This window comes from Stenella coeruleoalba (genome assembly GCF_951394435.1).
Source record: "Stenella coeruleoalba genome assembly, chromosome: 18".
Taxonomy (NCBI): Eukaryota; Metazoa; Chordata; class Mammalia; order Artiodactyla; family Delphinidae; genus Stenella; species Stenella coeruleoalba.
In genome coordinates, this window is record NC_137164.1 from 65,113,420 (window position 1) to 65,126,395 (window position 12,976).

General features: G+C 44.2%; 1 protein-coding gene across 1 annotated transcript; it reads right to left on the reverse strand.

Moving 5' to 3' along the window:
* Window positions 1-425: 425 nt before the first annotated feature.
* Window positions 426-1,439, reverse strand: OXGR1 (oxoglutarate receptor 1; the record flags this gene model as incomplete). The annotated part of the gene is made up of 1 exon (XM_079903118.1): window positions 426-1,439. One exon carries the CDS (start codon window positions 1,437-1,439, stop codon window positions 426-428), a length of 1,014 nt encoding a protein of 337 aa, XP_079759244.1.
* Between the last annotated feature and the right edge of the window lie 11,537 nt (window positions 1,440-12,976).

Below are 12,976 nucleotides of genomic sequence, written 5' to 3' on the forward strand. Positions count from 1 at the left end.
GTAGGGCCTCAATACAAATAGACCTGCGTACAAAGAAGCAAGAAACTGTGAATGAAAAGATTGGCTTTCTCTTGTTGTGGCATTAAATACTGAGAGATTTAGGGCAAGGAGGTGAACATCAATTTATATATATATATACACTATATATAATTTTATAAATTTATATATATAAAGTTGGTGAGACTAGATTTCCTCCCACAGTTCCAACTCTGCATCTGAATTCTTTACTGATACGCATGTATCAGTATTGAGGATCTCAATAGACAGGTTGCAAAGAACTCGCAGCAGCCCTGCCCTGGCTCCGGCACGTCATTACCTGAGTGCACAGTATGTCCTAAGAGTTCCACCGAGGGAGATAGTCTGGACTTCGTAGAAGTTATAGGTGAAATACCAGCATTTCTTTTTGGCTGAGCATGTGAAACGTTTCAAGGGTTGTTTGAGTGACTGACTTTCTTCCCTTGCTCCAGGTCCCCACCTGCTTTGCATCTCACCATCGAGCAGACGGCCTGCTGGAAGTTGTTGCTGACCACCACATACAGTAACAGGTTGCCAAAGGTGTTCAGGGCAGCCAGCGGTCTAGAAACGATGTACGCCTCGTGGATCTGATTCTCAATGGAGCAGCTGATTGAAAGCAGGCGAGATTCAATCCGAATGACCCTCAAGATATGGAAAGGCAAGAAGCATATATAAAACACGAGGAGCAGCAGAATGGTTAGTCTTCGAGCTTTCTGCTTAAGGCAGCTGTGCGTCTGAGGTCCTTGTGTTAGGGTGTAGATAATCATCGTATAGCAAAGTGTCACGATTACCAAGGGGAGGCAGAAGGTGGTCGCCGTCAAAATTAGATTGTACCATTTGATGGTCGTGAGGTCATCTGAACTGGTGAGGTCGAGGCAGGCGGATCTGTTGGTCCTGGTGGTTGATGTGATCAGAAAGGTTATGGGCATGACGGCCACCAGTGAAATGGTCCACACCACCCCACAGGCCACCACGGCCCATCGAGTTTTATGGATGGAAAAGCAGCTCATCGGGTGAATAATGACAAAGTAGCGGAAGATGCTGAAACAGGTGAGAAAGAGGATGCTGCTATACAGGTTAAAATGGAAGCCGAAGCGGATGAACTTGCACATGAAATCCCCAAAGATCCAGTTTTCTCCGCTGGCGTAGTAGTGAATCAGGAAGGGCAGGCTGGTGAGGTACAGCAGGTCCGTGCAGGCCAGGTTCAGCATGATGATCGTACTGCTTCTCCAGGGCCGCATCTTGAAGATGTACGTGGAAATTGCTACTGCGTTCCCGGGAAAGCCCACCAGGAAGATGATGCTATAAATAACTGGGAGGTAGTGCGTCTTGAGTGGGATCTTTTCATCAGTGCAGTTTCCAAGAGCAGCTGCGTAATTGGGGAAATCAGAAGCATTTGCAAAATCATCTAGTGGCTCATTCATGGTTGTCTCCTTTCATTTTGCAAGAAAACAAGAGAGTGCAGTTTGGCCATACGAATCGAGAGAAAGTAACTCGCTGATAAAGGAAAATAGAAAACATTACTGGTAGGATAATGAAAACAATGATCCACTTTTCAATCAAAATTGCTCTAACAGCCCAAATTTGCCACTCTTTCTCTTTAATCTCCAAAGAGACCCTGAGGAAGAAATTGAATTTCAAAGAAAATGACTGTAAGGCAAGTTACTAAAGACATCTAACAATAATATAAAAGTTAAATACTATGAGAAGTAAAATGAAGGACTGGGGTGGAAAACCCCACGTTGTAGCTGCAGAAGACGACTTGGCCAGGTTGCTGTTGAGGTATGCCCTAGAGTGTCACCATTAGAGACTTGACCACAGCAAGCGCCACCACTAATCACGTGTGAGACACCTCACCAATGTGTTACCTCTAAACTTGACAAAACGCTGAGGACATTTCTTCTTATCTCTATTTTACAGAAGAGACTAAAACCGCGACCTGTTCCTGGTAACACAACTAGTGGCACAGCTGGGATTTGAACCTATGTTTGTCTGACTTAGAACCCATTCTCTTTCCAAACTGCCTCACTGTGCTGCCTGTCAATCTGGATGACCCTAAATGAGGGATGCAATGGGAAGTGCAAAGGCATGACGGGACTGAATACCAGACATTTCTAAAATGTAGATTTCGTGCATTCCAACATCATATGTCTGGTAGATTTCATTTTCAAATTTCAGCTCTTCCAACCCATTTTAACAGGCAACATAATTTGCTCATGTTGTGGGGGGGGGGGGTGTTTGCAGGGGGAAGAGGAACAATAGCTTCATGCAGTGTTAAGAGCTAGGGTGCTATTGCCAGAGGCCCTGACCTTGACTCTGTTTAGCCAAAGAGTAGTTATGTGTCCCTAAGCAAGTTGCTAACGCTCTCCAGGGCTGAGAGGAGTGGGATTTTAACCTTTCTTCTTCTTGCTTCTCAGTGTTTTCTAAAATTTTGACTGTGAATTTCTGCATGAAGATCATTTAAAAGAAGAATGACTTACGATTAGGTTATTATTCGGATGTAAACGCTGTTGGTAAAATGCATCCACTTACATATTTATGAAGCACCCACTGTGTATTAGTTAGGCACTCTGCCAGGTCCTACAGATACCAAATGAATAACATGCACAGATGTACAAGCCACTATCTCAGTCTACTCGGGGAGATGGACAGAGAAATTATTTTAACAAAATACAACGCTATCTCATGGAACTGTCAATATATCCCCCCCAAAAAAGACACGAAAAACACTTGGAACACTACTGGGCACATAATAAGTGCTCAATAAATGTTAGGTGTTAATCACTAAGTCCTTTGATAGATGAATAGTACAAGGCTACTGATATTACAAAGAAGGGAGGGAACAGCTACTTAGAGAATAGGAGAGGGCACTAAAGGAACATCATTTAGGAGGGAACATTTCATCTGAAACTAGCAAGAAGAGAGGAAAGGCCTTCCAGGCAAAGGGAATAGCGTGTGCAAAGGCACTGAGGTGTGACAGAGTTCAAGAGGTTTCAAGAGAAATCTCAGAATGCATTTAAACATTTATTACTTTTATTCTGAATGAATTGGGGAAAGAATAGTTCAGGGATAGGAAGCCTGCCAGGCACTGAGGTGTGACAGAGTCCGAGAGGGCAGCTGTCAGGACCCACACGTGAGAGGCCAGCGCTCCCTGGGACCATGTATTACCAATCAAAAGCGAATGTTTCTCTCCTGGTTCAGTTAATTTACTCTCACTGGTATCGCTATTTGTAGAACTACCACAGACACAGAACTAAGGGTGACAGGAGTTAGGCACTGCTGACCAGCAAGGGTGCTGTGAAGCCAGAAAACCACAGTGGAGAGCTTTTCCCTTGACCAAAAGCCATAATGGGCTTATGCATGGAGAGAAGGCAGTCATTTAAACCCAAAAGAAAATGGTCAGGGTCAGGGAGTCACTGAAGTAGCACTTTCTGAAGTCTGTTCTTAGCAAGTCAAGATTCAAGACTGCTTATCCGTCAGCTCCTTGAAAGCAGAAGCAGGAAGTCACCTCGTACCCCAGGGGCCGACACACATATTTATTGTGTGGGCCTCAATAAATATTGTTGAATACAAGAACCATGAGTAACACCAGCAAAATATATCTTGTGCCGCAAAACTAGTAAAGCAGCAATGGTTATTCAAAAAAAAAAAAAGTTTGATTCTTTCCTGGATTTTAAAATAAGGTGCAAAATTAATTTCTGTCATTGCAAATAAACGCCTGGCATGTTATGGGGCCATTTTAAACCGTAATCGTATCAGGAAAAGGCAGGCTGTAGGTAGAAACAACCACCTTATTGTTTTGAAAAACAACAGCAGCTTGGGATTTACTGAACAATGACTGACCACTTGTAAGGGAGCCGGGGTTGACCAAGAAGAGTCACCCCTCCCCCTAAACCTCACTGAAAGAATGGTTTGAGTTTACAAAATACGTGTGAAGTTAAGAACAGGAGACAAAAACTGGTCAGGGCTGTGAGCGAAGTAGAACGAGGCAGTTTCTTTCCTCGACAGTTCCAGAGTCCTGTGCAGTTCACTGCTGCCACCAGAGCACCGGCTGACCACAAAGGCACCATTTGCATTCAGAGGACACTGTGGAATGATGTGCTGTATTCCCCACTGTGGATCTCAGTCATAGGGCGGTTACAGACCCCCGAGGACTAATGTATGAACTCGAAAGAATGATCTATGAAGCTTCAACATAGCCAGATGGATACATTTGCACTAAAGTAGATGCCACACAAATAAAAGCAAGGACCAAAGATTTGGGAATTTTTTATGATGGAAAAAAAACTCCATCATTTTAGCCTCTACTTTTTTCTCTGAAATTGGGAAGACATTGGGAGTGTTTGAGGCTAGCTGCAGGATGTCAGTGTTTTGGGGATGCACAGCTCAGGACCGTCATCCTAAGGCCAGCCCGCATATGAACCTCACAGACTGGGATTGCAAGCTTCTGAGGATAAAGATGGCAGGACGCGGGACGTGGTATCTATTCAGGTGCAGCAGATGCTACTTTGTGTCCATAGAGGATTCTTGCCCACTTGGTGGGAACAAGTCAGGTGGGATTAATGAAGCAATGTGATTTTTCTAGGGTATCTGATAATTTTGTAATAAACTCCTTATCCAACAGCCCCCAACTGCTCTGCAGCTCCCCCTGCCACACCCTGGGCTCTTCTGGTGCTGAAAACCCAAGGCTAAGTTAACACCCGTTCTCTCCTCCTTTTCCCAAATTTCCAGTGGACCAGGGAGGGATAAACTTGGAACACTGCTCCTCTCGCCCTCCCTCAGAGGCCTTGGAAACCCCGCAGCTAGGGTTGCATGTGGTTACCAAGAAGAACCTTGGATAGACCTTTCATTCACAAAGATTCATCTTGGTTTCCTCATCTACCTATTTGTAAACTAATTTAATTTCGTACTTGTGGAAAGCGGACCAGTTCTCAGCCCAGACATACTTGTGAAGAGAGTGAACGTTGTCCTCCCTGGACCCTGAAGGACCCCTCTCCCCAACTCTTCCCTCAGACCCAAATTTCAAATAAGAATCTGCAACTCAGGTACCCTGACGAGTCTTAGGACCTGCCACATTGATGGGGCCCAAAGGTATGATTTTAGCTATTCGATCTTTGACATTCTCCAATCAAATAAAATCTATGGAAATGCACACACAGACACACAAAAGTTTTACATCCAATTTGGAGGTTTAGAGACAATCCTAAACTTGTTTGCTTAATCTATAGCAAAGACACAAAACAAGATACAATAAAGGCATAATAAAGGGAAATGTTTTTTTGGTGTGCTTGCTGAGGGGTTTGTGGGGCAGCGTCTCTGGGCTTTGCTAACACCATGAAGCCCAGAAGCATACGGTGTGATCTAAGTACGCATCCGGAGGGCGGAATCAATCGATGTCAGAGATGAACTCTCTGCCCCCAAAGTCCCCACGCTTGGTCGTGAAAAAGGTAGGAGAAATCCATAGTCTGGAACTTCTCCAGGCCTCCCTGAGACAAATCTCTGGCCATTCTAGGCTTTTATTTTGCCCAGATGCGCCCCTACCCCCTGCCAGGATGCGGGGTTGCTACTGCTGCCCCGAGATAAGAAGCTGGGGACGGGAGGCTCTGTTCCCGCTGGCTCAGGGCGTCCCGCAACCTGGGTCCCCGCTCCCGGATCAGCGCAGGTCCCCCATACCCGGCTCCCTCCCGCCCGCGGGGCCCGCTCCCCCCAGATCGCGGCTCACCTGGCACCCCAGGCGCGGCCGCCGTGCGCCCCGAGTGGCCGTCGGAGCGCGGCTGCGCCCTGGCGGCCGGACAGTCAGGAGCAGAGGCCAGCGCGCCGCCCCTGCCCCTCCCACCGCTCGGAGCCCACGCAGCAGGTGCGCCCCGGTCCCGCCCAGCAGTCAGAGGACAGCATCCTCCCTCGCCCACTTTCATGGCCAACACAGAATAGCAGCTTCCTCTCCCGGGGATCGCTGGACATCCTCCATGTCTGTTTTGCGCGAAACTGGCCAAAGGGAGTATTCCCTTTGGGCAGTATTCCCAGGAGCAAACACAGCCTGGCAGGAGGGCTCTTGCACCAGGACAGTTGCGGTCCTGGGTCCTGTCGTCTGGGTCCAGAACTATCACCTGCTTGTCCACAGTTCACGGCCTTTCATTTAGTATAGAGTGGAAGCAACTTAAATTCCGGCTCTCTAAATTGAAGACCTCCGCCAGAGGGTCTTTTCACTGTGTGCAATTACAGGCCTGCCCTCCACAGCTCAGCAAAGTGGTGTAAAAATAGTTTGTAACTGTGTGGGGAGAGCACCTGTCGGAATCTCCAGATCTAGGACGCAGCCCTGTTGCCATAACCTGAGAACAGCATTCTCCCTTCTCTGAAACCCGGCTACGCCATCCAAGAGAACCGGGCTCTGAATCATTGGATCCTGGGGTCCCTGACAGCATCAGAGACAAGTTTTCTGTATTGCCTGATGGGGACGCGTGGAGAAAGCCCCCTCTCCGCTCCGCCGTGAATGGGCGCTGAATGCCCCTTTTGCACTATCATGTTGATGGGCATTAAAGCAACCAGTCCATCCTCTGGGCGGGCCAGCCTGCAGGAGCAAAAATGTTAAACTAGGCATCCCAGAGCCCAAGTGAGAAGATCCTCCCTTGCTGATAGTTGGGACAGTACTATATTAGGTATTTTTATTAGTATGCTTATCATTATTTGAGTCCCAGACTCTCCCAGGAAATATTTTGCATCAGAGAAAAATTATTCTCCAATTTTACTATCTTTAATCACTTCCTCAATTCCTCATTTGGAATTATTTGATCCTATTTATTTCCAATCCATCCACACAGTCATTCAACAGACATTTGCTGCTCAATTATTCTGTATCAGGCACTGGGGAGCTGAAGAAGAATAAAACTTGATCTCTGCCTTCCAGGAGCTCGTATTCCTGAAAAAAATAAACAGTTAATTTAAAAAGTGATTAGGGTTTGACCCTGGAAAATAAGGGTGCTATGAGGGAATATAAGTCAGTTGTAAGAGAGAGAGAGAGAGAGAGATCGCAAGAAGCTTTCAGAGTAAAAGATGTTTGAGCATTTTCCCTTGGTGATCAAGATGTCCATATAAAGAGGAAATGGCTTAGAGGGATTATTTGAAAACAGGTATTGGGTCCTAGCATTTTAGATGTGGAAAGGACGTTTAAAAATATCCAGTCCTGGGAATGTAAAATGGTGCAGCTACTATGGAAAACAGTACGATTGCTCCTCAAAAAATTAAAAATAAAATTACCGTATGATCCAGCAATTCCACTCTGGGTATATTCCCCAATGAATCAAGGTCAGAGATTCAAAGAGATATTTGTACACTCATGTTCATAGCAGCCTCATTCACAAGAGCCAAAATGGGGAAGCAACTCAAATGTCCACAGGTGGATGAATGGATAAATAAGATGTAGCATGTACCTACAAGGGACCCTTATTCAGGCTTTAGAGAAGAAGGAGGTTCTGACACATGCTACAACATGGATGAACCTTGAGGACATTACATTCAGTAAAATAGGCCAGTCTTAAAAGGACAAATACTGTAGGATTCTGTTTACATGGGGTGTTGAGAGTAGTCAAATTTATAGAGACAGAAAATAGACTGGTGTTGGCCAGAGGCTGGAAGTAGAAGGAATGGGAAGTGTTTGTTTAATGGGCATAGAGTTCAGTTTTGAAAGATGAAAACAGTTCTGTGTGAAACTCTCTGAAGATGGCATAGGTCTTCACGCCCAGAGGATGACGATAATGTGGGAGCATGACACATGAATGTACTTAATGCCGCTCAACTGTACGTCTAAAAATGGTTAAGACGGTAGCTTTTATGTCATGTGTATTTTACCACAATTTTTAAAATTCTGTTAACAAGCCCATAGTTACGGTCTCACTTTACAAAGGAGGTCACTGAGAATTAGAGACGTCCAGGTGACAAGCCTGAGCACACAGCCAGGGAGGCCTGTGGAAGACCAAGGCATCAGCCCTCTGTTCTCACTGCACCGTGCTGTTGGTAGCTGGACCACTTGATGGAAGCCATTGCTCTGTCAGAAAACAATGTGCTTCAACCCAACACTCTAAAATGGCTCCATCTACAAGGTGATCATGAGCAATTGTCTTTTTTATCTTTTAATATTTATCTATAAATATTGTTTCTTACTACAATTTGAAGTCCTCACCAATAAAGTAGTCATTTCCAGGAAAATAGAAAATAAAATAAAATACTAACTGATAGATCTTAAACATCTCTGATTAAAGAGAATGATATAGTTTATACGTCTTCAAAACAACTTGCCTTAGAAAAATGATGTCACTAATTTAGACTATGTTTTAAACTTCAAATTTTGGATCTGGAAGTAGTCTTTTACCAACCCTAAGTCAAAGACTCATATAAGGGTAGAATTCAACTTCCCTTTAAAATTGGTCTCTTGCCCAGATTCAGAAATGCTTTTCCTTCTTTAAAATGAGCACCCAATAGAACAGAATTCCAGCACTTAGATTCATAGCTATTTGAGCAGTACAGGTGCCACCTGCAGTGCGCTGCAATTGCTCCTCTGAAGCAGGGGACGGGGTTTAGCTCCACGATAATCTGGCTACTCAGAATTTCTCTAATTAGGAAGCACCTCCAAAAGCCCTGTGAGACTCTGCAGAGAAGGCAGATTCAAGGAGCATCCTCCAAAGGCAGGAGGAAGAAGAAGGAGTAACATATTACAACTATCCTCTTCTTCAGGGTTGAGTGAGAAAGGAAAAAGTCATTGGTGATAATGTGGGCCCTACAGTTTCTCTCTCCCCTGGTTATCATTCCCCATCATTCCCGACCATTTGTATTAACCATTTCTGTTCTTTTATTCTGATGCTTTGATATGTGGGGCTTTGCTGATGGGGAGAGACTGCCTCTCCCAGAGTTAGCCAATTCCTAGAGTTAGTAAACTCATCAGAGAGTGTACTCTCAAATGCAAACCAACCAGTCCAGAGCCCATAGCCCAACCACCTTCTTTATTGGGCTGTCACGCTCTGGTCCACCATCCCCCTGCCCTAATCATCCCAGGACCAGGTACCAGACAACTAGGGTCAGCCCCTATTCCCCAGAGCCTGCTGAAATTATCCAAACTAGCCAGTCCTAAGCCTGATTCCCTGCCTTGCCTGGTCCTTCCCACAGAAACCACAGTAAAGGTTCTTGCCGTATTTCCCCCTCTCCTTCTGCCTCCTGACCCACACTGGTGCTTCCCTGTGTGACCTCCTGAGGTGTGGTGTACCCCCTCCTCTTGGGATCTGCGAGTATAACAAACTACCTTTTCAATGGCAATCATCCCCTGGTATCTTGGTCTCACCACACCTAAATGATAATAAAACTTACATTTTGAAACACTGTTCATGGCCTCGTCAGGCTTTTTTGTAACTTTGGCCACAATATGATACGTCTTGGTAGGATAGCAGTACTCTCATGAGATGAATTGTCTTGACTTAAAAAAGAAAAAAGGTTAACTTTTTTTCTAATGCCTTTAAAATGGATTGCTCAGTGAAGATGCGTCATTTAGATAAAGCAAGGGTTTTTTTTTTTTTTTTTTTTTTTGCGGTATGCGGGCCTCTCACTGCTGTGGCCTCTCCCGTTGCGGAGCACAGGCTCCAGACGCGCAGGTTCAGCGGCCATGGCTCACGGGCCCAGCCGCTCCACAGCATGTGGGATCTTCCCGGACCGGGGCACGAACCAGCATCCCCCGCATCTGCAGGCGGACTCCCAACCACTGCGCCACCAGGGAAGCCCTAAAGCAAGGTTTTGATCTATACTAGGCAACAAATTCAGCTATTGCAATGCCTTCCAGATGCCTGCAATATTTCTTCAGTGCGGAGGAAGACTTTATGGTACAGCAGAGAGAGTCCCCGAAGTTTGAGACCTGAATTGTAGTGTTCGGAAAGCAACTCAATTAGGTGGGAGAGGAAATTCCCTTTCTAGTTCTCCATCTAGGAAAAGCAGACGTTGGGCAGGTCAGTTCCAGATTAAAGGGATCTCAGTTTTGAAAACTTAAGAGAAACTCCAAGCTTCGTTGCTTAGACGACTTGTGTGGTATTGCTGTGCTAACGTGAGTCCCCGCTATGCTTCTATGTGAACATCTTTTGATGATTTTTAAATGTTTTCACAATGATATGTTCTTTGAAAAGAGGCTCTTCTGGGGAATTTAGAGAACTATTAGGAAAGGGGTGGCCTAGGTCGTCCAACCTTAGACCCAATCCCAGTATAATCTGGAAGATGGCATGGGTCTTCTAGGTGGGTAAAGAGCCAGGCGGTCAGTAGAGCTAGTGGATGGGCACAGCCAAGCAGGGCTCCCAGTCTTCCCAGGAGGAGCTTTAATGTGAAGTATGGTAACCAATGGAAGCAGGGAGAAATGGAGATTCGAGACTAAGGAAAATGTCATATAGAAAAGCCAAGGAATGGAGAAAACCATTATCAAGAAAATGAGCGCTTTGCCTTTGCTGGTGCAAAGTCCTCTTTTTGGTGGTGCTGGTCCTCTGCTTGGACCATCCTTCCCATCTCATCTTTCTGGCTTGAATCTTAACAAAATACACCACTAGTCTGTGACTATCTTTGCCCAGAAATATATTTTCTTCTCTGAATACTTACTGTACTTATAGTATGTACCATACAGTCTAGCATGTATTCATTTGAAACTGTTTAATAGTATGATAAACTACAATGGTTTTAAAACTTGAGTCTTGTCTAATCAACAAAATTGTCTCTATCTCGAGAGAGGAGTTTATATTCTCCTCTTTGGATATTGCCGCACGATCAATCTGTGTATAGTAGACTATTACAACTGCCTACTGTTGTTAGGCAATTATTACTATAACCATGAATCTGATTCCTCATTTGACCTTGATTAATACTAAAATAGGTTTTAGTTACTAGTTGAGACTAAGCTGTCTCCCACTGGCCTCTGTCCAGTCAGTTGAACATATGAAAAAGGACGTGGGGAAAGAGTAGCCAAGAATTTAACAGAATGAACACTAAGCTGAAAGACTGAATGGGGCAATTAGGAAATCACTGCTGGCCCGAGAACAGTTCAGTCACGTGGTAGGGGCTGAAGCTCGTTTGTGCAGTGGGTAGAGCAGTAAAGCGGGAAGTTACAAGTGAATTAGGAGGGATGGGAAGAAAGAAACAAGGATGTAGCTTGAAGGCTGACATGTTTAAAGGAAAGATTTTATTTATTTATTTATTTTTAGGTTAGAGAAACCCTAAGCATTATTGTAGAGTGAGGGAAATAAGAAAGCCAATGGTGAAGAAAAGATTGAGGTGGTATAATTAATGGACAAGAACATGACACGATAATACTGGCTGTGAGGTATGACTCAGCAAATAATAAACGTGTTTGAATTCTGGCTCCTACCTTTATAAGCTGTATAATTTCTTTCTTTAAACCTCATTTTGTTCATTTGTCAAACTTGTTAACACACCATACAAAGTTGAAAATGATTAGGATAAATTTTGATTCTCAAAGTTGACTATACATTGTAAATACTTTAAAAAGTTTAAAAATACTCATGCCAACCATGGCTGCATTTCAAAAGCATTACATTGAGAAAAAAAAAAAAAAAGCCAGAAACAATGAACGCACTTTGTATGATTCCATCAAGATCAGGCAAAAATCATCATCATCATCATCATCATCATCATCATCAACATCTATGAGGATAAAAATTACAGTAGTAGTTGCTTCTGGAAGGAGACGAGGGTTGACCCAAATGGGCAAAGAAAAAACTTTCCAGGTTGATGTAGATGTCCTATATCTTGATTAGGATGTTGGTTACTGAGATGAATACATTTGTTAAAACTCACTGAACTGGATACTTAAAATCTGTGTAAAAATACTCCATGTATTTATACTTTGATTAAAAAATAATTAACCCCAAAGGAAGATTTGATTTAATTGGTATGGGAAGTGGATTGGAAATTGGGATTTTTATAAGCTGCCCTGGCGATTATAATATAAAGAAAAGTTTGAGAACCACCGGGTTAAATCATCTGCTGAGATTGAGACTGAGATTGTGAAGAAGCGACCTTGAGAAAAGTTTGAAATTAGAAAGTGGGTTGAATGGGTACAACCTTTGTTCTCAGGGTATGCCCGTGGACTATCTGCATCAGAGACCCCTACGGTGCTTGAAAAAATGTTCATTCCTGGGGCCCACAACAGATGTACTGATACATACTTTGGGAGTAAGTTCCAGGGTTTTGCATATTAACAAGTTTTCTCCGGGTGATTTTTATACTCTAAAGTTACAGCAATTCCTGAATAAAGGGACCAGCATTTCACTGGAGAGGAGGATTGGATGGAGAGCAATTCCTAGCAGGGGAGGGCAGCCTTAACTCGCAGCAGAGAAAGTATTTGGAAAACCAATCACATGACAATCTGGACTGCCAGGTACCCACATAAAGTTGAGGAGGTGATGTGCAGCTGTAACGCAAAAACAAAACAAGCCTGGAAAACCAAGAGAAACAAAAGGAGTAGTAAAGTATGGATCTGCTCTGGAGTCTGAGGCTCAGCCCTTGGACCAATGATCCTCTTGGGATGTACCTTTTGGACAGCAGCCAGAGCTTCTTAAAGTTGATTCCTCTGAAATGAACCAAAAATATATGTCTGGATTGACAATTTTCATGGGAGGTATTAGCAAAGTGTTAACATTTCAAAAAGGAATACAGCACACATTTGAGAAGGACTTTGGGTAGGATTTAGACCAAGGTAGATGTCAGAGAAGCTTCCTGGTGGTCTAGTGGTAGGATTCGATGCTTTCACTGCCGTGGCCCGGGTTCAATCCCTAGTAGGGGAACTGAGATGATACAAGCCCTGCAGTGCAGCCAAATAAGAAGGTAGATGTTTTTAAGGAGGATTTTCAGGAAGAGAGGTCAGTCTATATAAAAACACGGTGGCTGAGGATTGAAGGAAGTGTTCAGGTAATAACCTGAGGTCCAG